The sequence below is a fragment of the Callospermophilus lateralis genome, chromosome 7, assembly GCF_048772815.1.
Source record: "Callospermophilus lateralis isolate mCalLat2 chromosome 7, mCalLat2.hap1, whole genome shotgun sequence".
NCBI classification, from domain to species: domain Eukaryota; kingdom Metazoa; phylum Chordata; class Mammalia; order Rodentia; family Sciuridae; genus Callospermophilus; species Callospermophilus lateralis.
In genome coordinates, this window is record NC_135311.1 from 61,360,046 (window position 1) to 61,383,271 (window position 23,226).

The 23,226-nt window shown below is 39.0% G+C and overlaps 2 protein-coding genes across 3 annotated transcripts in view; one reads left to right on the plus strand and one right to left on the minus strand.

Annotated features, from left to right (window-relative positions):
* The window catches only part of Cnn3 (calponin 3), a 30,595-nt gene extending 16,321 nt beyond the window's left edge, over positions 1 to 14,274 (plus strand). The window contains exons 2-7 of the mRNA XM_076863452.1: positions 7,797 to 7,918; positions 8,126 to 8,192; positions 9,314 to 9,451; positions 9,825 to 9,941; positions 11,752 to 11,898; positions 13,159 to 14,274. Coding sequence (XP_076719567.1) covers positions 7,797 to 7,918; positions 8,126 to 8,192; positions 9,314 to 9,451; positions 9,825 to 9,941; positions 11,752 to 11,898; positions 13,159 to 13,500 — 933 coding nt within the window. The 3' untranslated portion in view covers positions 13,501 to 14,274. The remainder of the gene's footprint in view (positions 1 to 7,796; positions 7,919 to 8,125; positions 8,193 to 9,313; positions 9,452 to 9,824; positions 9,942 to 11,751; positions 11,899 to 13,158) is intronic.
* Positions 12,852 to 23,226, minus strand: part of Slc44a3 (solute carrier family 44 member 3) — a 78,171-nt gene continuing 67,796 nt past the window's right edge. For both annotated transcript variants that reach the window (XM_076863451.1, XM_076863450.1), the window contains exons 13-16: positions 21,179 to 21,316; positions 17,528 to 17,764; positions 16,081 to 16,246; positions 12,852 to 12,921 (exon numbers count right to left, since the gene is read on the minus strand). In XM_076863451.1, the coding sequence (XP_076719566.1) occupies positions 16,142 to 16,246; positions 17,528 to 17,764; positions 21,179 to 21,316 (480 nt within the window). In that variant the 3' untranslated portion in view covers positions 12,852 to 12,921; positions 16,081 to 16,141. The remainder of the gene's footprint in view (positions 12,922 to 16,080; positions 16,247 to 17,527; positions 17,765 to 21,178; positions 21,317 to 23,226) is intronic.

Below are 23,226 nucleotides of genomic sequence, written 5' to 3' on the forward strand. Positions count from 1 at the left end.
TTTGCCTTTGAACCATGCCTTGTATGTACTAGCCATTTGAATGAAGGATAGAAAGAATTAGTAATGGAGAGAGAAGTTGCAAGAAGAATCCAGGAGACACTAGAAAGATGCTGAAATTGAATGGAATTTTACTTAGAAAGGTTGGGAAAATGCTGACTGATCCTAGTGGCTCAAAACCAGGCTGCCTCATGAGATTTCGAGACTGTATTGTAATCACCAGAGACAATAACCTGGAATTGTGATTCTAGGTTTTAATAAGCTCTTTGATAAGAATACACAGTGAAAAAGAATATACAGGTTGACCCTCCATATCCATGGGTGCTTCGTTTGTGAATTCAACCAAGCACAAATCCAAAATACGTAGGGAAAAGATTGTGTCTATATAAAACATGTACATGCCTTTTTTTCCTTGATGTTTGCTAAACAATACAGTATACCAAATGTGCATAGCATTTGCATTATGTTAAGTTCTATAGTAATTTAGAGATAATTTAAATATACAAGGTATGCATAGTTTATATGTAAACACTGTGCCCTTCTATTTAAAAGACCTCAGCATCCATGGATTGGGGGGTCCACTGGGGTCCTGGAACAGTTCCCTATGGTGAATATATGATAAGTAGTGTTAATTGTTCAGTTCACTCTAGAATGTTCCTGAGTGTGAGTGAGGCCGTCAGACAGTTCTTGTACATGAGAATCATCACCCTGCCTTATGCCAGCCATCTTTTTACTGAATGGCGTTTTCATTGGATGCTTTCTACTTAGACCAAGAAGCACCAAAAAGCAGCGTAAGAGTCGTGGTTTCAGGTCAGTTGTTGAAATATTTTTTTTTTTTTTTAATTTGTAGTTGAGATATTTTTGAAACTTAGTTACTTAGTTTCTCCCTTTAATGTGTCTCCCTTTTTGAGGATTCTGAGAAAGAAACTTGTCAAAGCCCTTTAGTGCCAGGAAGACTGTTTCTTAGTAACCAGAAGGCTTTTTATGGGATCTGGTGTGTCTCCTACTATCAGGAAGTACAGGCTCTTGGGACTTGTGTTTTTGAAGAGGATCTTATGCCAGTGCTGTTTAATATGCGATGAGCGATAGAAAATATCCATGGTCAGGAAGACGTGGCCAAAGGATACCAAGTGAAGAGAGACCAGTACATTTTAATCATTCTTAATGTTTTCTTATCCTTGTTTTCATTATCACTGTCCCCAGGAGTAATTCATAATTTAGATCTTTTCCCCAGTTGCCTCCCAGCTCTGCCAGATTTAACACAAAGGAATAATATTCCTTCATTTGGAGGGTGCCAAGCTTTCTATAAAATCTGATTTTCTTTTCACCATCCACAAGGACCAGTTTGGGGCCACATTTAGGGTCAGTATCACCCCCAAGTTAAGCTTGCTGAGAATGCCTGCTCTACATTCTTATGAGCTGTTTAATTTTCTTTAAAAATTAATGTTATTTTAGAGCTCTTAAAGATTAAGTGAGGGAGGACTAAAGAAAGGCCAGGCAACTGGAAATGGCTGATTTGCATTTGAACTGAAGCATGACTCCAAACTGGTGCCATCCTGAGAGAGCAAACTGCAGAGGCAGTGAGGAAACCAGAAGCCCCCTGGGGTGAGCCCTGGACCTCCTGAAGCCTCAGGAAGAGTAGGAAGGACAGTTGGCACTGCCACAGGAGTGAGAGCAGAACAGGCTAGCACGGAGTGACAGGGAGGATGGTCAACCCATCGAGTGCTCTGAGGCCTTTCCCTTGGTTTTCATCTTCTTGGTCTTGAGGGTGTTTGATAAGAGGAGGTGGGGGAGCTTCAGTGAGGAGACTTCAGCACACATGTGGAGCACACTTTGACATGAAAAAGGTTGGGAGGCACCTCTGTGGAGAACTTGTGAAGGAAAAGTGGGCATATAAACAAAGGGGCTGCTATGGACTTGTTGCTTGGACTCAGGCTGGAAGTCTGAGAAGGTAGCTTTAGAACTTCAGGTAAAATAAATCTTGAAGAATAATGAAAATAAACTAAACAGCTCAAAGGGTGACTTTTTTCCGTTCAAAAAAAGTGAAATTTCCATGAGATATGAGTGTAAGATTGTTAAAGCTAACATTTTTTTGTTGTTGTTGTTGTTACAGGAAGAAAATATCATCATTTTCTGCCCTATCTTCAGAAATATGAAAGCTTTTTAGATGTAACTAGTGAATAAATTTTCTTAGACAAAGCTTACCTTTTTACCCCCTAAAACTGGGAATTGAATCCAGGGCCTCCCACATGCTAGGGAAGTGCTTCACCACTCAGTTATATCCCCATCCTTTTTTTTTAAATTTTGAGATGGGGTTTCAATAACTTGCCCAGGCTGGCCTTGAAATTGTGATCCTCCTGCCCCAAGCTTCTCATGTAGCTGGAATTATAAGTGTGTGCCCCATACCCTACTCAAGGCTTACTTTTTTATTGTCTTCAGTCCCTTGATTTTAATAGGCAATAGTATTTAGCTAGGTTGACTGTAGGAATCTCCGCTTTTTAGGAAAATATTAGTGGTACTTGGGTGAAAAAAATCTTTGTTACTTCTTTAGTTAAAGGGAAACTGTGAGTCAGAATCAACAGTACTATGAACCTGATGCAATCCTAGTTTTGAGTTTTAGTTTATCAGGCATCAAGCTTTGCATGGATGTACTTGGTAATTGCTTCTGTGCATATGCTGTTGTAGCGGGTGGCAGAGTCAGAATCATCTGCCAGACAGTATAGCGATACCAGACTTCAAACTATACTACAGAGCAATAGTAACAAAAACAGCCTGGTACTGGTACCAAAACAGGCGGGTGGACCAATGGTACAGAATAGAGGACACAGAAACCAATCCACCAAACTACAACTATCTTATATTTGATAAAGGGGCTAAAAGCATGCAATGGAGGAAGGATGGCATCTTCAACAAATGGTGCTGGGGAAACTGGAAATCCATATGCAACAAAATGAAACTGAATCCCTTTCTCTCGCCATGCACAAAAGTTAACTCAAAGTGTATCAAGGAACTTGATATCAAATCAGAGACACAGCGTCTGATAGAAGAAAAAGTTGGCTACAATCTACATACTGTGGGGTTGGGCTCCAAATTCCTCAATAGGACACCCATAGCACAAGAGTTAATAACTAGAATCAACAAATGGGACTTACTCAAACTAAAAAGTTTTTTCTCAGCAAAAGAAACAATAAGAGAGGTAAATAGGGAGCCTACATCCTGGGAACAAATCTTTACTCCTCACACTTCAGATAGAGCCCTAATATCCATAATATACAAAGAACTCAAAAAATTAGACAATAAGATAACAAATAACCCAATCAACAAATGGGCCAAGGACCTGAACAGACATTTCTCAGAGGAGGACATACAATCAATCAACAAGTATATGAAAAAATGCTCACCATCTCTAGCAGTCAGAGAAATGCAAATCAAAACCACCCTAAGATACCATCTCACTCCAGTAAGATTGGCAGCCATTAGGAAGTCAAACAACAACAAGTGCTGGCGAGGATGTGGGGAAAAGGGTTCACTTGTACATTGTTGGTGGGAATGCAAATTGGTATGGCCAATTTGGAAAGCAGTATGGAGATTTCTTGGAAAGCTGGGAATGGAACCACCATTTGACCCAGCTATTCCCCTACTCGGTCTATCCCCTAAAGACCTAAAAAGAGCATTCTACAGGGACACTGCTACATCCATGTTGATAGCAGCACAATTCACAATAGCAAGACTGTGGAACCAACCTAGATGCCTTTCAATAGACGAATGGATAAAAAAAATGTGGCATTTATACACAGTGGAGTATTACTCTGCATTAAAAAGTGACAAAATCATAGAATTTGCAGGGAAATGAATGGCATTAGAGCAGATTATGCTAAGTGAAGCTAGCCAATCCTTTAAAAACAAATGCCAAATGTCTTCTTTGATATAAGGAGAGTAACTAAGAACAGAGTAGGGACGAAGAGCATGAGAAGAAGATTAACATTAAATAGGGATGAGAGGTGGGAGGGAAAGGGAGAGAGAAGGGAAATTGCATGGAAATGGAAGGAGACCCTCAGGGGTATACAAAATTACATACAAGAGTAAGTGAGGGGAAAGGAGGAAAAATATAAGGGGGGAGAAATGAATTACAGTAGAGGGGGTAGAGAGAGAAGAGGGGAGGGGAGGGGGGATTGTAAAGGATAGGAAAGGCAGCAGAATACAACAGACACTAGTATGGCAATATGTAAATCAATGGAAGTGTAACTGATGTGATTCTGCAATCTGTATACGGGGTAAAAATGGGAGTTCATATCCCACTTGAATCAAAGTGTGAAATATGATATATCAAGAACTATGTAATGTTTTGAACAACCAACAATAAAAATTAAATAAATAAATAAATAAATAAATAAATAAAAAAGAATCACCTGCCAGAGCCCCATTCCACAACCCATTATTGTTAAGGCTGAGATGTGAAGCAGATCCATTTGACTCCATCACTTGATTTTTTTGTATTTCCCTTGAGGAGAACTCTGAAGGCAAGATGGAAATTTCTCACTGGGATCTAGGAGTCAGGTCTGTAATCATGTTGTGGTTTGGGGCATGGTACCAAATCTGTTGGTTACATTTTAAACAAAGGGAATATAAATATGCTTTTATACATTTTTTTTCTGGTTAAATAACATTGGCCTTATTTGGTATACAAACCATCATGATTAAAAAAATAAAAACTTGCCACATACTTTTATTTTTCTATATTTGAAAAACTGAGAATAATTATTCACAAAATTTTCATTTTCTTTTTTGGTACAGGGGATTGAATCCGGGGTGCTTAATCACTGAGCGACACCTCCAGTGCTTATTTATTTCTTATTTAGACAGGGTCTCACCAAGCTGCTTAGGGCTTTGCTGAGTTGGCTGAGATTGGCTTTGAACTTGTCATCCTCCTGCCTCTGTCTCCTGAGGCTGGGATTATAGGCATGTGCCATCATGCATGGCTCCTTACAATTTTTGATGATTGACCAAATTGTGTAGATAGCTAGAGTAGGAAGGGATTTGGTGTACTCATTGAATTCAGCCTTCCTATCAGATAGCCAGGAATTGGATCCAAAGTTAGACAAATTTGATCCATAGCAAAGACAGTGGGCATCAAGGCAGAATTCCTCACCCTACCATATTATATCTTTCTTCAGATCTATTGAAACATATCTCCTAGTTGAGAGTGCCTCCTTCACTATTCAAATAAATCAACTTACAATCAGAGTTTGCCTTCTGGAGCTAGTACTTAAGGAGTACTGGCTTCTCCTTCTTGTCTTTGCCTGTCCCCTTCTGTCTGTGCCTCTTGTTTATATGGAGAGTTTTTCTCCACCTAGAACAATACTCTGGTGTGAATATGGTCAAGAGTTAAAAGTTTGTCTACAACTTAATATCTATTCCATTTTCTAAAGGTAAAATAACATGAATGAATTTGTTTGATATGTTGGAGGAGATAAATTATCCAAGAATATTTATCTGTGATTGCTTCCTCTTTACCAGAGACAAGGTACATCTGTGGCAAAATCATCCCTGTCTCCCCTTTGTTGATCCCCCATCCAGAGGTCAATTTAACCCAAACTGGCACAAAATTTAAAAATACAAGTGTTTTTCAGGGAATGAAGATATGAGGGGGCAGGAATAACGCCACACATTAGGTAGCTTTGCATTGTGTCTGAGCGCTCTTTTATAAACTAACTTCCGGGGAATATTTGATTCATGCAAATTGCAGTGTTAGTTATATTAGTATGAAAATATAAACTTTCTGGGCGTGGTGAAACATGCCTATAATCCCAGCTGCTCAGAAGGTTGAAGCAGGAGGATTGCAAGTTTGGGGCCAGCATGGGCAATTTAATGAGACCCTGTCCCCAAATATAGAAAGGGCTGGGATTATAGCTCAGAGGTAGAGCACTGGCCTAGTTGTGAAAGGCCCTGGGTTTAATCCCCAGTACTGCCCAAAAAGGGCGGGGAGGGGAACACCAACTTGTTGGGTTTCCTTTTGTACTCCTGGTTAAGTAAACCTACAGTTTAAATTATTCATTATACTGTACAGTCATTTCTCTCATTTGGGGGAGTGAGTTGTAGAGGGGATAAAGAACTGGCTCTAAATGACAGTGATTAGTGAAGTCATTTCCTCTCTATCTCAAGAGTAGAACCTCGTTCTTGATGGTGCGGGATGGAGAGAGTATCACTGAAAACCTCAGGTGTAGTCTAATAACATTCCAGGGCCTGTGAAGGCACATAGTGAGCCTGCAAGAGGGGGACATGACTCTTTGACTTATGTGACTTGAGAAACAGAATATTTTTCCTATCTTGGGAACTAGGCTATCATGACTGTGGACCCACATGAACAGGGACTGTAATCAAGGATGACAGTTTGCTTTTAAGACTCAGTGCTGGTTTTCACTGTTGGGTGACTTGAAAGTAAGCTGGCCACCTGCTTAATGTCTGTCCTGCTCCTGCTGACCATAATTCATAATTCTCGCATTTGAAAAGAACCTAAGAGTAGCCTCCAGTTTTGCGCTCTGGCACCAGGAGCCTAACAGCATTTCCTTCAGTTGTGCATGGTTATTGCGTGACTTGGTAGACTGGGGCTGGAAGGGCCTCCTCGTAACCAAATGTCATGGTGCCATTTCGTTCAGTAATCCAACCTAATTATGTTTTACGGACAGCAAACATTTCTTCTGTTCATTTCCATTTCCAGCAATGCTGCAGTTGACTCCCCCATGAACTCTGTCCCTTGGGCTTCACCTATGTGTATGTAGTTGGCACTTTTGCCTGTGCTGAATGGAGACAAATGATACATGATCTTTCCTTGTCTCCTGCTATGTTCTTCCTAATAACTCATTGACCAGCCTCTAGGACAGCCTCTAGGATAGGGATAGCTTAAGAACTTGAGTATGTGATTTTTTTTTCATAAAATTTATTTTTTTAAAATTTGAGTTCTGTAGTATTCTTATTATGAAGGGATCTTTTAAAACCTGTGTTTAGCAGGTAGTTTTAACATGTGTAATAATACCATAGTGTCTATGTTTGTAAGTTAACGTTATTGTAAAAGTTAACCAATTTTCTTTAGTTTTAAAAAATGTTTGAGTGTCATGGCACTGTGCTGGGTACCAAAAGTAAATTAAATGTTTTGCCTTCTTGTAAGGAGTCTAATAGGACAGAGATTAACTACACTAACAGAATTTAAGTATCATAAGTACAGTTAGTACTGAGGAAAGTGTGTGTGTGTGTAGTGTGTAGCAAGTATTAGGTTGAATAGAAGGCAAACACCAGTACTTTCCAGGCAATACAATGATTGGAATGATATGCTTCAACCAGCTGAGTTGCTGTGTGAAATAGCTGCATGCATCAGAATCCTCTCCCATCTGTTTTTCCTTTTTGGGAATATGATGATTAATGACTTAATCTTTAAAGTTTAAGCCATGGTCGATGCCATATTGTACCACACTATTAAATCCTTGTCACTTTTTTTGTCATTTGCCCTGCATCTTGAATGGGACTGTTTTATCTTGATGGATCTTTTTCTGCTCTCAGCCCCAGCTTCTCTGTATGTGCTTGCTCTTCAGATTTTTGTATCATACTGTCTTCACAATTTGTGCTTAGTTCCTGAAGCTGTAACCGTTGATTAAGTTCACCAATGAACTCTATTTAGAGTGTAATTTACTGCCTGTCACAGATGTGGTCTTGATGGATAATGAAGGAAAGCAGAGCGCATTGTGAGTCAGCAGTTTGTGATGCTGTGGAGATGGTGTTCTGAAGTTAGTTCACATGTATTTCAGATTGCTTCCAAGTATGATCACCAGGCAGAAGAGGATCTTCGCAATTGGATAGAAGAGGTGACAGGCATGAGCATTGGCACCAACTTCCAGCTGGGCCTAAAGGATGGCATCATACTCTGCGAGTAAGTTAGACCTCCAGGAGTCCACTTCTCTTCTGGTCCTTTCTGCAGGCTTCCGTCTGACCCTGCTTCCTGGTCCAGGGTGTCAAATCTTGTTATTCTGTGAAAGTGTTTAATGTTTTTGCTTTACCTGATATTAAGGGAACCAGTGTAATATTTCAGTCCTTGTTTATGTGTGGCCAGTAAGGTGACTTATATTTTTGTTTCTAGACTTATAAACAAGCTACAGCCAGGCTCCGTGAAGAAGGTCAACGAGTCCTCGTTAAATTGGCCTCAGGTAACAGCCAAACTATCTTGTCCTGGTTGGTTTCTCTTTATGTAGAGGAAAACTTCAGGTTTTTTTTTGTTTTGTTTTTTTTTTTATTACAATTTTAAAATAGAGATATTAGCAGAAATTTATGCATGTGGCTGTATTTATTTATGCAATTTAAATAAGGGTTTCCATAATTACTTATTGAACTGGTTCTAATATCAGTAGATGTTTAGCCTAGAAATTTTCCTATATTCAATGTGTATGCATTTAGAAAGGATTTGACACAACTTACACAGAGAAATACAATCTAGACCTTAAAGAATAAATGAAGGAGAAAGCAAGGCATTTAACATAACTACTGATTGACTACAGAATATTGTGTCAGACATTATCTCAGCTCATGAATGTACATGTAACAATGGAAATTTATTTGATCTGTGTATGTTTTGAGATGAGAGAACAGGAGATTAGTAGCCATATTGATTGACTGATTGGTACCAGGATTGACTCTAGGGGTGCTTTACCACTGAGCCACATCCCTATACCCTTTTTATTTTGAGACAGGGTCTCACTAAGTTGCTTAGGGACTCAACCTCCTGAACCACTTAGTACAGGTACGTGCCACCATACCTGGCATTATGTAACTTTTGACAAAGAAAATTCCAGGTCTGGATAGCTTTAACAGAAGTCTTAAAAATATGTAAGGAAGATTTTGCCATTAGAAGCCTTAAAAATATTAAACCATTATATAACTCCTTTTCCAGAGAGAGAGAGAGAGAACACTCTTCTTAGTATGTATGTGGTTAAGAATACTTGCCAAGTAGCTTTCTGTCTGGCATCTTCTAACTAGTCATAGACTTAGGATTTCCTTTTCTTTTCTTTCTTTATTTTTCTTTTCTTTTTTTTTTTTTTTTTTTTTGAGGTGCTGGTTATTGAACACAGGGCCATGTGCAAGCTAGGCAAGTGCTGTACCAATGAGTTATATCCCCAGCCATTTTAATTTATTTAGAGACAATGTCTCACCAAGTGCCTCAACCTCCTGAGTAGCTGGGATTACGGGAGTGAGCTATTGTACCTGGCAATAACAGGATTCTTAAAATGTTAACATTTAGTTCTAAAAGATATCTTACACTTCTTCTTTGTAGTTGGAGAATATTGGCAACTTTATTAAAGCTATTCAGGCATATGGTATGAAACCACATGACATTTTTGAAGCAAATGATCTTTTTGAGAATGGAAACATGACCCAGGTTCAGACTACACTGGTGGCTTTAGCAGGTCTGGTACGTACATGACTTTCATGATTCATTTAAAAAAGAATCCCCCTTACATGGGTGATGAATTGCATCATTGTACTCTCTGTGGGGTTCAGACCAGGTGGAGAGGGGCTTTCTCTTCTGTAACTGTTAGCTTTATGGAATGCTGCTGACATCAGCTGCCTTATACTAGATAGGTTAATTAGAGCCCTTGAGGATCAGAGGGGACAGTGCAGCTAAATAGTCTTACATCTGTTTCTCCCCTTCGGTTTGGTCTCACAAAAATGAAGCCTGTGTCTGTGGACATATCATTTTTTTGTAAAATGTAAGACATCATTTCTATAAAACATTGCCAGCAAAATATCTGAGTGTTGCTTCTCAGTACTATATTTCTGCCTAGGCTAAAACAAAAGGATTCCATACATCCATTGACATTGGAGTTAAGTATGCAGAAAAACAAACAAGGCGTTTTGATGAAGGGAAGTTAAAGGCTGGCCAGAGTGTGATTGGTTTGCAGGTAAGTGAAGTGGTGTTGCTTTTCAGTTACTTACTTGTTCAATGCCATTAATCCCTGCCGTGCAAAAGTTAAATCTCTCATAAGTAAAGCCTAGATAGAAGTACTATAATGTGGATTTCTGGGATGTAATGTGTTTAAACAATTTATCTCTCTTTAAAGTCTATGAGACAGTGATGATGGTTTTTAAAGAAACTTAAGGTATGTCATCTGACTTGAAAATGGTGTCTCCAGGAAAAGAATTTTTTTCCTGATCATATTATTATTTTTAAGAAAATGTACTTTTTAAATTCCAAAATATCATCAGCCAAATGAAACAATTTTACAAAACCTTAATGCCAGAGTCATTTATTAACCCTAGTAAAGCATACAGCAACTAAGCCCTGTTATTGGTTTAATTCTTGGTAAATACTTGGTTAAGATGTCTTTTTTTCTCAACACATTGTCCCCTGAGTGTCACAGAAACATCATTGCCTAAGTACTATGGGCTTCACTCTCTCATACCTGCTGAATGCACTGCCCAGTTGAATCTATGTGAGGTGGATTTAGTTTTATAAAGTACATAATTGTATAAGTGTTGGGAAATTGAAACCTCAATTTCTAAATAGTATAATAGTAGGTTAAATTATAACTCCATAAAGGAACTTGTAATGTAAAAATACACTTGTGTTTGACAAATAGCCTAAGGAAAAGAAATTAGGTTATAAAATACAATGATCAGTGTGGCTTTTTTAAATTAAAAAGTATGCATGCATATTCTTGTATGTAAATGTGTGTGCTTATTTGTATGCATCGCTATAGATATATACACAGACACCTCCCTGCCTTTTTTTAGAAAAGCTAAAAGTCATTCACAAATTACAGCAAATGTGTGGATGGTAGTATTAAAATAATATTTTTTTCCTTTTCCGTTTTGCTAATATATATTTTCTGAATCTTTTCTAATGAATGGATTTTACTTTTAGTGATAAAGGTTTCCTTTACCCAGTATTATTTTTAAGGTGGGGGGGGGGGAGATGGGGGGTGGGGGGAGGGGGGTAGAAACTTGTTTCCAGCCAGTAGAACAGGGTGTACTGGTTGGTCCTGAAGCCATATAGTTCTGTGGGGAGAAGTTAATTATTGTTCCTCTGAACTTGGTAGTTAGGATTCCTCATTCTGCCTCTTTCCTGCTCTGGCTAGTGTATGAGAGTTGAAGGAATAAAACGTGATCCCTTTCCCATGAAAATGTTGGCAGTTTTGAAACTTAAAGAAGTACCCGTTAAGCTCCAGAGCAATGACTGGCATTTGCCTTTCCGTTTTATGTAAACCATAGCTAAAGTAGAAAGGCATATTGCCTGGCCTTTTGTCTGCTTCTGTGACTAAAGCAGATACCCCTTAATTTAGTTATCTGTGCTACAGAGAATAGGAGGAATTTGTCATTCTGCCATTTTAATAACATACATCCTTCAGTGTTTTCATTTGTGCAAGTTTATGGTTAATTATGCTATGAGGTTCTAAATACTGTGAATTTTTTTGAAAACTTTCTTTTTAAAATTATTTGAAATTTATTTGCAAAAGCATAAAGGAGAGTTTGTATCTACTTGACCAGAGACTAGGCTCAAGAGCTCATCAGTTGTACCCTTTCATCATTGTGTGAGTGTGTGTGTGTGGGGTGGCGGGGGATTGAATCCAGGATCCTTTACATATTAAGCATGCACTCCTATCACTGAGCTACACCCCCAGTCCACTTTCCATCTTTTTTAGTACCACAGAGTTTTGTGTTTATATTGTTGACTTCTGATAACTAATGCTAATTTTATTTTTAATTTAAAAGATGGGAACCAACAAATGTGCCAGTCAGGCAGGCATGACAGCCTATGGGACTAGGAGGCACCTTTATGATCCCAAAATGCAAACTGACAAACCTTTTGACCAGACCACAATCAGTCTCCAGATGGGCACCAACAAAGGAGCCAGCCAGGTAAGCAATAACTTTTAATACTTATGGCAAAGAGTAAAAAAGGGTTATTTTAAATGAGCACTTGCCTTATTAACTAAAAGCTCAAAGAAGATATATTTGGTATATTTAGAGTGTATGCATTAGGAAAATAGATTTTGCTGGGAAAGCAACATAAAGGGCTTTTACAACAGCAAAGAAAGTATGGTCTGGCTTATGTTTTTTGTTGGCAATTAGAACAGCCAACCTTTCTACCTAACCAGGAGAAAAAAAAAGTTATGTTTATTAGAGTTCTTGCTCAAAAATCCATGTAAAAGATTGCTCATTTAAGTGCTGGCCTTTTGTTTTATTTTTAAAGGGTCCCTTTTAAGTTGATAGATAAAATTACCTGATGTTCTTTCTACTGAGTGCTATTTAATTAGCATTCCTATGAAATGCTGAATAGTTCCTAAAATAGTAATAAAGTAATTTGTAAATAGTAGATGGAAATGCAGCATAGTGAAAACACCAGCATTCAAACCCCACATCCAAGATAAAGTACTTCCTTGTTAAAAATATTACAGCACCTCAGATGATTCCACAAGCAACAAAATCCTCTCTCACTGACCCCAAGATGAGACTTACTTGCCCTAAATGATACATGTCCCACCACAGTTTTTCATTGCTACCACTCAAGTGTTTGCTTTTTCACCCACTTTACATCTGAAAGTGTGTGTGCTTAATCTAAGTGGGAAACTGAGGTAGGAGTTATATTATCCTGAAAAAGATGAGGGCAAGCTGTTTTTGAAGTGCTTGGCTTTTCTGTGATCCAGAGCCATTTGAAGAGACTGAAGTCCTCAAGGTATGCTGAAGCATAGTTTTTGTTGAATGAATTTTAAATGCTAAAAATTGGTAAGCTGGACCAGGGTATGTGGTCATAATACGCATTCAAATGTGACTTTGAGGTGTGTCCACATTGTGCTTTTGATTTTACATTCTGCTTCTCTTATCCTCTCCTGGGCCCAGAGTAGGTAGTCTTGTTTCCATTTTGCAGATGAGAACCTAAAACTAAAAGTAAGTAAACTTAGTTGAGGTCAATAGCAATACTATAGTAAAGCAAGGATTCAAAGGACAGTCTGAGCTTGTTTGAAAGGCAGTGAATATGGCAATAAAATTGTGATTTGACATCTAGTTTGGCAAGCTAGGTTTACCTCTGAACCAGATTAAATTTCATGATTTATAAAATATTGACAAGAATAGATTTTAGTTGCCAGTTCAACTTTTAATCCAATGTTTTGCTACCAGGCGGGGATGTTAGCACCAGGTACCAGAAGAGACATCTACGATCAAAAGCTGACATTACAGCCAGTCGACAACTCGACAATTTCTCTACAGATGGGTACCAACAAAGTTGCTTCCCAGAAAGGCATGAGTGTGTATGGGCTTGGGCGGCAAGTGTATGATCCCAAATACTGTGCTGCTCCGACAGAACCTGTCATTCACAATGGAAGCCAAGGCACGGGAACAAATGGGTCAGAAATCAGTGATAGTGATTATCAGGCAGAATACCCAGATGAGTACCATGGCGAGTATCAAGATGACTACCCCAGAGATTACCAGTATGGTGACCAAGGCATTGATTACTAGATTCTCATGGAGGAGTTCAGTATTTAGTCCATTGTTTTTATTCAGTGAGAACCAAGCTAGCCTTGAGTAATTTTTATCTTGTCTTCCTAAAACACTATTATGCTTATTGTACCTTTAAAAATAAATAAAAAAAACAAAAAACTTGCCTTACATACATTCCTTTTTCTGCCTCTTCCCTAAATAGTTGCCTTTTAGTGCTGTAACAGTTAAATCCTACAGCATAACCAATAACTTGCATATGAAGTAAAAAGGAATACTGTGAAAGGGGAGTACTCTTGTACAGCCAGTTCTTTTATTAAAGATCTATACATTTTTACAATCTTACTGTATTTTCAAACAATAGGGAACCTTTTTTTTTCAGTTTAGTGTATCTGGTTTCTACATGGAAGACTTAAGTTCATGCTTATTGCTAAATGTGGTCTTTGCCAACTAAATCTAAGATGCAGCATTTTAGAAATTGACATATCATTGTTTCTACAGTATTGTTTGCTAATTTTTAAATAAAGTCATGATCGGTGTGCATTTGTGATTATATGTGTACTCATTCTCTTCCTTAAGCTGACAAGATCTTTTCAGAGTGGTGTTTCTAAAGGAGCATGTAAGAAAACGGCCTGCAGACATTTAGGTCTGGGTGGTGCGGTTGCAAAATCTTCATTTGTGCCAATGTATCAATGTAGAGTTGCTCTGTTTTCTCCAACTGTATTTATTGCTGCATTTCTCAGCATAAACTTATCCCATTGTATTTTTTATAAATAAATATTTTTTTTGAACATTCATATGAACCACAGGCTGATTATTTTCTGGCTAGCTTCCAGATAGGCAGAGTTAAATTGGGGAAAAAAATATTCTCTACCAGCTGCTGTGATAAGGTACTTTAGTTAATCCACATAACACTGCACTCCATGCTTCAGGAAAATGAAGCTTAGGAAAATAAAGGGACCTGCCCGTTGCACACAGTAAATGACTGCCAGGAAGTATCTGATCTTATTGATTTCACTGTGATTGGCAGGCGCAATTTCATCTTAAATTCAACTTGGAATAATCTTAAAATCATCTTCAGAAATTATGATGGGGGCAGGGGGGAATTTTATTATATCCTAAGGAAAATAAGAAACATTCTGGGTCAGAAACAGGATGTGGTGTTCGATAATAAGCGAGGGTTTATAGTCAAACCTAAACCTTCTGTCATGACAACAGTGAAATGTCAAAATGACAAGAATATAGTCACTAAAGGAAATTGGAAACTCACTTTCTGACACTGTCCCAGCCAAGTGACTTCTTTTTTTTTTTAAAGACAGAGTTGGGGGCAGAGAGAGAGAGAGAGAATTTTTTTTTTTTTTTTAATATTTATTTTTTAGTTCTCGGCGGACACAACATCTTTGTTTGCATGTGGTGCTGAGGATCGAACCTGGGCCGTGCGCATGCCAGGCGAGCGCACCACCGCTTGAGCCACATCCCCAGCCCACCAAGTGACTTCTGATAGAACTGGCTGTTAGGCTTGGGGGTAAAAAGTGCCTGTCTATTTTTTGCTAAGGCAAATAAGGAGAGGATGTTTTCATGAGTCCATAAAAGTGAAGTTTACTTGTTTGTAATCCTTATTGACCAAGTTTAATGTTTCTGAGAAACTGCTCTGCAAATCCCTTTCATAAAGGAGACTTCTAAACTAAATTAATTCAGTGCTAACAAGAAAAAATGTGTATTTAATGTACACCTGATCAGTCAGGCTGTGTCTTGTCATCTTTGAAGAGGCATTTAGGGAAGGGAAGGAAGCCCTACATCTTCCTACCTGCCCTGCCAAGTAAATCAGTTTGAGCATCCTCTTAGGAGGTGATTAATTCTACCTAGTCATGTAACAAATAAAGCTGCTAATCAACATGTTAAGTATTCCTATTTGTTGAAAGCTTTAAAAAGGGAAAACTCTCCCCTAACCCTATCTAAATCTCAGGTGGGGTGCAGGTATAAGTAACCCCCCAAAAAAATCTTCCTTCAGGCAATTCTCAGGTGGGACTGTGGTTGAAAACTGCTTTTCCAGAATGTGTGCTAATTTGTAAAAGTGCTTAGTGCTTTTAACGAGCTAAGTTAAATCTGGTTAAATTTCTGCCTTGTCTCCTGTGTATGCCCTATTCTAATTAAGAGTTCAAACTTTGGGTTTTTATGTCACTAATAATTATACTCTAAAAATAATTATACTCATTTCCAGGATTTGATGAGTAGGGGAAGGTCCTGCCCTGTATAAGAGTAACATTCCAGAGATTTCTGATAACATTCAGTCTTTAAAATTTTATTTGCAGTTAAACCGTCATAAACTCAGATGCATGTTTACATATTGTGCTTTTTTTTTTTTTTTTTTTTTGGTGCTGGGGATTGAACCCAGGGCCTTGTGCATGCGAGGCAAGTACTCTACCAACTGAGTTATGTCCCCAGCCCATACATACTGTGCTTTTTAAATTGATGCATTATAAAAATAGTTTTTCTGTCCTACATGGTACAAAAATGACTAACTTTTATGGTTACAGTATTGTAATGTAATGTGGTCAAACAAAAGCAAAAACAATGAGAAAGAATAGGGTCTATCTTAACTTTTTATTCTGTCAGTGATTCTGAAGGTCACTTCCTCCAGGTACAAATGTCTCCTGGGCTGCTATCTTACAATGGGCCCGAGTTCTGTTCCTTCTTCAGTCCTTAATGAGTCTATGTCTCTCTGAGCTCTTGCAGTGTTAACTCTGTTGATCCTTTTCACAAAACTCTGAAAAACAAAACAGTGAGTGAGACCATCGGATGTATCTGCACTGATGGTAACCATTTACTAGGTTTCTTGGCCATAAAGCTTGAGGGAACTGAATCCTTAAAATTTTCTCTGTTGAATCAACATATTTTAGGGATGGATTTCAAGGTGACACCCCACCCCCATACTAGGGACTGAACCCAAGTGAGCTCTTACCAGTGAGCTATATCCCCACCTCTTTTTAATTTTATTTTTGAGATGGGCTTTCTGATTTGGCTGTAGCTGACCTCGAATTCTGATCCTGCTGCCTGAGCCTCTCAAGTTTCTGGGATTACAGGTGCTACTGGCCTGGCTCAGAGTGAATGCTTAACTGGAACAGTATAAAATTAGGGAAAGAAGACCAAGCTAGCCTCATACCATCTTCAGAAGCACTTCCTTTAGAGCTCATACAAATAAGTCAAACAAGTAAAAATTATATTTTTATGTGGATTAGAATTGAGATTAATTTAAAACTATATAGAAATGCTTGTTAAACTTCAGTGCCTGTAGAACTGAGTGTTTTGAGCACCACTGAAAGCTAACGGGGCTTTAACCTAAGTTTTACGTCAACAGAAGGAAAGAAAATTCTTAAAAGGTCACATGACCTTGACAACAAAAAGATGAGGCCTTATTCGGTTGTTAAAACATTCCTGTCTACACAGGATAAGGCAAACCAGCAACAACTGTGTTGAAAAGCTGTTGGAAACAGCTGCCTGCTATTTCCAGATATAAGTGGCATGGAAGGGGGAGGTGAGCAGAGGGTGTGCCTTGGTTAATAAAGGGCCTGAGGGCTGCAGATCTGTCAATATTGGCACAGAAGGCGATTAGTCTACATTAGAGCCAGCTCTCCCTAAAGCTCAGTACATATGATGTGACATGGGGGGATATGCAACTGCTTTAGAAAACGATCATTGCTAAACTTCCTAGACTGCCCAAGAGGCCAGTCCACACCATGAACAAGAAAGGTACACAGACTACAGCTGTGTCCAGGATACCTTCTACCCAGGGTCCTTAGGTACTGCTCCTACAAGGAACCTAGCCAATCAGTGTTGTCAGCCTCACTTTTCTCTAGGGAGAAGGTTTCAGTAAGGGAGATGGTTCAGCCTTGTAAAGCTGAGCCAAAATCTCAACTCTGGATAGACAGGCTATGGTGGCAGAAACCCACAGAGCCCTCTTGAGGGCTCTTGATGAGCCTCCTTTGTATGTGAGCCTTTTGAGGTTGTGAGGCTGGAGATTTCAACACAACGTGAACCGTTTGCTTACCAAAAAATCTTGGTCCATAAAGTAGGGCTTTTCTGAGGATCCATCATTTGTTTCCAGATCAACAGCAAAACATAGGAAGAGTGCATCCAGCACAGTTTCAAACACAGATAAAAAACTATGAGCGACTAAGTAGGCAAAAAAGGCGACCAATAACAGGGGAATTGTCCACACCTGGAGCACACGGTTGTAGTTAAATGCCATCAGTCCTCCAAAAACGGTGAAACACACCACCAACACCTGTTTGAAATGAGAGTTTGTTGAAAATTATAAATCGATTAGGATATTTTTGTAATGATTTTTTTCCCCCAGTTCCAAGTCATCATTTTTGTGTGTGTGATTTGTGTTTAAAATTAATGGGAGTGGGTTGGAAGATAAATACACTGGCATTTTGTCCATGCCTAATCTTTATGCAGATGTAACAATACCCCAAATTTTTATTCTGGTTTTTCACTTAATATCCCAATAAGCATTTCTACTTATGAGCTTTTTTTTTTATATATATAAATATAACTTTTAAACAGTGCAATGATCCACTGAGTGGATGCACTGTAATTGAACAAGTTATTAGTTTTACCCCCCACCCCAGGGATTAAAGTGGGTTTTCCAATGCTGGTGTGGAGAGATAATAGGATTATTTCAGGCTTTTATGATATGCAATTATTACATTTCAAGGCATATAATTATAGGCCATGATGTACCTAATTCATTTACTGATGTAATGGAGTCTGTCTAGGGTCCTGTTGTCCCTGGATGATCAAGGATGCCCGAATGCTACTTCACTAAAAAAAAACCAAAGAATTGTACGAAAGCTCCCAGATTTGATCAGGATGGCAAAACAACAACAACAACAAAAAACCCCAAAGAACCACCAGATATCACATGTTTATTAAAAACTCATGGGTCATTGTATATTTCTTATGGAAAATACAAGAAGATAAATTCTTTTTTTTTTTTTTTTTTGAGGGAGGCTATCCTTTCTTTTTTTTTTATTGGTTATTCAAAACATTACAAAGATTGCAGAATCACATCGGTTACACATCCACATTTTTACATAATGCCATAATAGTAACTGTTGTATTCTGCTACCTTTCCTATCCTCTACTATCCCCCCTCCCCTCCCCTCCCATCTTCTCTCTCTACCCCATCTACTGTAATTCATTTCTCTCCTTATTTTTTTCCCTTCCCCCTCAAATTCTCTTATATGTAATTTTGTATAACAATGAGGGTCTCCTTCCATTTCCATGCAATTTCCCTTTTCTCTCCCTTTCCCTCCCACCTCATGACTCTATTTAATGTTAATCTTTTCCTCCTGCTCTTCCTCCCTGCTCTGTTTTTGGTTGCTCTCATTATATCAAAGAAGACATTTGGCATTTGTTTTTTAGGGATTGGCTAGCTTCACTTAGCATAATCTGCTCTAATGCCATCCATTTCCCTGCAAATTCCATGATTTTGTCATTTCTTAGTGCTGCGTAGTACTCCATTGTGTATAAATGCCACATTTTTTTTAATCCATTCATCTATTGAGGGGCATCGGGGTTGGTTCCACAGTCTAGCTATTGTGAATTGTGCTGCTATGAACATCGATGTGGCCGTATCCCTGTAGTACACTCTTTTAAGGTCTTCAGGGAATAGTCTGAGAAGGGCAATAGCTGGGTCAAATGGTGGTTCCATTCCCAGCTTTCCCAGGAATCTCCATACTGCTTTCCATATTGGCCGCACCAATTTGCAGTCCCACCAGCAATGTACAAGTGAACCCTTTTCCCCACATCCTCGCCAGCACTTGTTGTTTGACTTCCTAATGGCTGCCAATCTTACTGGAGTGAGATGGTATCTTAGGGTGGTTTTGATTTGCATTTCTCTGACTGCTAGAGATGGTGAGCATTTTTTCATGTACTTGTTGATTGATTGTATGTCCTCCTCTGAGAAGTGTCTGTTCAGGTCTTTGGCCCATTTGTTGATTGGGTTATTTGTTTTCTTATTGTTTAATTTTTTGAGTCAAGAAGATAAGTTCTAATGTAAAATAGGGTCTATTAAAAAAGATGAGACCTCATTCCTAAAGTTTTTGGAAGTAGTTATAGAAACTATATAACCTACAATCCTACCAAGTCAGCATAATATAAACAGTATTATCCATTTAAATACTATAAGGTTGAGTAGGGTGGCACATGACTGTAATCCCAGCTACTTGGGAGGCTGAGGCAGGAGGATGTCAAGTTTGAGGCCAGCCTTGGAAACTTAATGAGGACCTGTCTCAAAAAGGGATGGGGATATAGCTCATCAGTACAGTACCTCTGAATTCAATCCCCAGTGCTAAATAAACAAGCACACATACAACTTTAGAGTTCATTGTACATAGGCTGATTTGAAAGGCATAATTTTTTTGTGCTTCTATTGCTATTGTCACATGAAAGGTCTCTGAGGCTTTGCTGAGCTTTAAATATAAATGCAATTAACACCCCTGTGAAAGCCAAGCAAGTTACAACTGGTTACTGACAGGTAACTATGATGGTAACAGAGACATAACCAAATACCACAGAAGCACAAAATCTTACATGAGGAACACAGTCCCCATATTTGACACTGGCCAGGTTACAACTGGTGACCAAGACCTTGTTAACTTGTGGGCACTGCTGAAAACCAACGTATTCATGTCCCATGTGGAGGGAATGGTTGGAAAATGCACAGACTAGAGAGCTTAGCTTGGGCTAGAGAGGACTGGGTGAGTGTCTGTAGTCAAGAATCTGAACTGTAGTCAAGAGGAAGTGGAATCAGGCAACCTGAGATTGTGCAGACCCACTGAGTGAAAATTACATGGAAAGAGACATACTGTGTTGCACAGCAAGAAAGATCTAACGAAACATTGTGGTCAGGCCACGGGGGCAGGCTGGTGCCACTTTCATAATCATTTCTGTGACACTTCCCTATAGCCCAGAGCATGGGTTATCATTATGTGATAGACCTGAAAACTGAACTTCTGAGCTGTGAAAGCTTCCAAGCTTGGGGCTCTGTCCTTTGCACCATAAAATTTTGGAGCTCTATGATGTTCCTTTACTCCACAGACTATAAATTAAAATTCCTTTTTAAAAAATTATTCAGATGACAATAGACATGTAACTTTGGCTCCACTTGTGATATTAATAATCTACCTTATTTATAGAATCATTGCTGTTAAATAACGTACAAGTTTCATCAAATCAATATTAGTTTTTGTTGTTGTTGTTTGTTTGTTTGTTTGTTTTGTGGTACTGGGGATTGTGCATGCTAGGCAAGCATTCTACCAATTGAGCTGTATCTCCAGTCCCCTTATTTCTGTGTTTTTATAACCCACAAAAACATACTTATTTGCTGAAGCTAGCAGCATTTTCCTTTTAGACTTGAAAAAGTGAGAATCAGAATGATAGAGACAATGGGTCACAGGTTAAAAAAAAAAAAATAGTAAGAACAGAATTAAAATCCTGACCCAACCAATTTGGGATCCTTAGTTTCATCATCTGCAAAACAGGAATGCCTTGCAGGATTGAGGATTAAATGAGATAATGAAGCACAGCATTTATTATAAAGCAAGTATACAAGAAACATTCTTTCCTTTCAATTGCTGTGTGACTTAATTTTTGGAATCCCACGTTTCTTTCTTTAGTCAAGACATCTCACCTTTCCTAGAAAAATCATGAAGTCTCCAAAGCAGTTAATGGGTGTAAAATGACTTGAATTCTTGGATGCAATTTTGAGTGCATCTTTTGCTGATGTACAAAAATCTGTCCCATTAATGGCAGTGGTAGTATAAGCATTCTGAAACAAAAGACAACAGTAAAAAATATAATGATTCATTAAAATATTGTTGTAAAGACAGTAGAGTAATAACCCAGAATACGGGCGAAGTACAGAAAGATGGTGACTATGAAGCCATTATTTTTACCCATAACAAATCCGTTCATTTTCAAAGTCACTTTCAGTTTCTGATGGTGTTTGAAAAATATTTTCATATAGTTGCAATAAATGGAAAAGGTAAAATATGGTCCATACGGTGGGTTGAACATCCCATGACAAACGTAGAAATGATGGATAAAGCATAAATTACTCTTCAGGGCACAGCACAGTATGAGGACAGGAAAGGAAGTTGAGGTTCCAGAAATACTTCTGAGACCATTTTTCACAATACCTTTCCCTTATGGCTATATGTAATTTCAAGACCATTTTCTCTTTAATCTTTCAAAATGCTACCTGGTACTGCAGTTCACAGTAAGAATTATCACTTTCCTGGGAAAACATACAAGGTTACTACACATGCCTCGGTGGTTGACATTTCTTTAAGAATAAAAGTTTTTTAGCCCATGGTGTACAAATCGACACTTTGGAACACCCTTCCAGAACCTCATAAGGAAACCATTTTGGAGTTCACTGCTGTTTTTCAGCTTCTAATGGAAAAGATCCAGGAAAAAAAAAAAAATGCAGAAGAGGAAATGAGAGAGGTGTAACTAGTAGGGATGAAGGAAATAGAACTAATTGCCCCAATTTACCAAATTCCCTCTTCACCACAGCAACTAGAGAAGAATGTTTGGTTCTCAAAGGCAAAAGGCTGATGACCAGTTTCCCCCACAAGCTGCCTAGGCTGTCCTGGAACTTGAGAATCCTCCTGCCTCAGCCTCTTGAGTTGCTGGAATTTCAGGTGTGCACTACCATGTCCGACTGCACACATTATTTAACTAAACATCTTCAACCATCTAAGATTCTTTGAGTCCTGATGACTTATTCGTTAGTCCTCAAAACACCAGGAGTGGTGGTACATGCCTGGAATCCCAGCTACTCTGGAGGCTGAGGCAGGAGAATCCCAAGTTCCAGGACAGCCTGGGCAACTTAGTGAGTCTTAACATCAAATAAAAACGGTCTGGGGACATAGTTCGTGTGGGGTGCTTGCCTAGCATGGGTGAAGCCCTGGGTTCAATCCCCAGTACTGCAAAACAGACATCAACACAATAACAACACACACATGCGTGCGTACACACACGAGGGGTGGGTGGGTGAAGAGTGGCTTATTTATTCTTTTATAGACTAGAAACCAAGATCAAGGGCATTTTCCTCAGATCCCTAGTGAATCAGTGAGACAGAGAACTTTTATTATTGTTGTTATTATTCTAACCTTTTGGATATTACACTAGCAGTTTTCATTAGGACCAAAATGCTATTAAAAGTGTGGTGGCTGAGGTGAGCGCAGGCTCTGGAACCAGACTGTCTCTGGGTTTCAAGCCCAGTCCCACCAGTGAGGAGTTGCTGGTCTTGGGCCAGTGATTCAACCTCTCTGAGATCTCCTTTTCCTGGTCTATAAAGGGAGGGAAAGCACCTACTGCACAGAGACGCCAGGAGGATTAAAGGACATATTTGCTCCCTATAAAGTGTTCAGCAAAGCACCCGGCAATGGAAAGCAAGCAATAAAGGCTGTAATTAGCTCGCGATCTCACCAGAGATGACCTCACCTACAACAGCGACACAGCAACTCCCTGCACCCCTGGAGAGGTGTGGGAAGGACCCGGGTTTCCTTTATCCGCAGGCTTGAGACCCTCACACTCCCGGATCCAGGACGGTAGTGCCAGGGTGGTCACCATGCCACAAGCCTCTTGCGTCCTGTCTTTTCACTGGAGCTCTGTCCCCAGCCCACCAGCCCCCTCACATTCCCCCTCTACACTGAAGTCCTCAGTGTACTT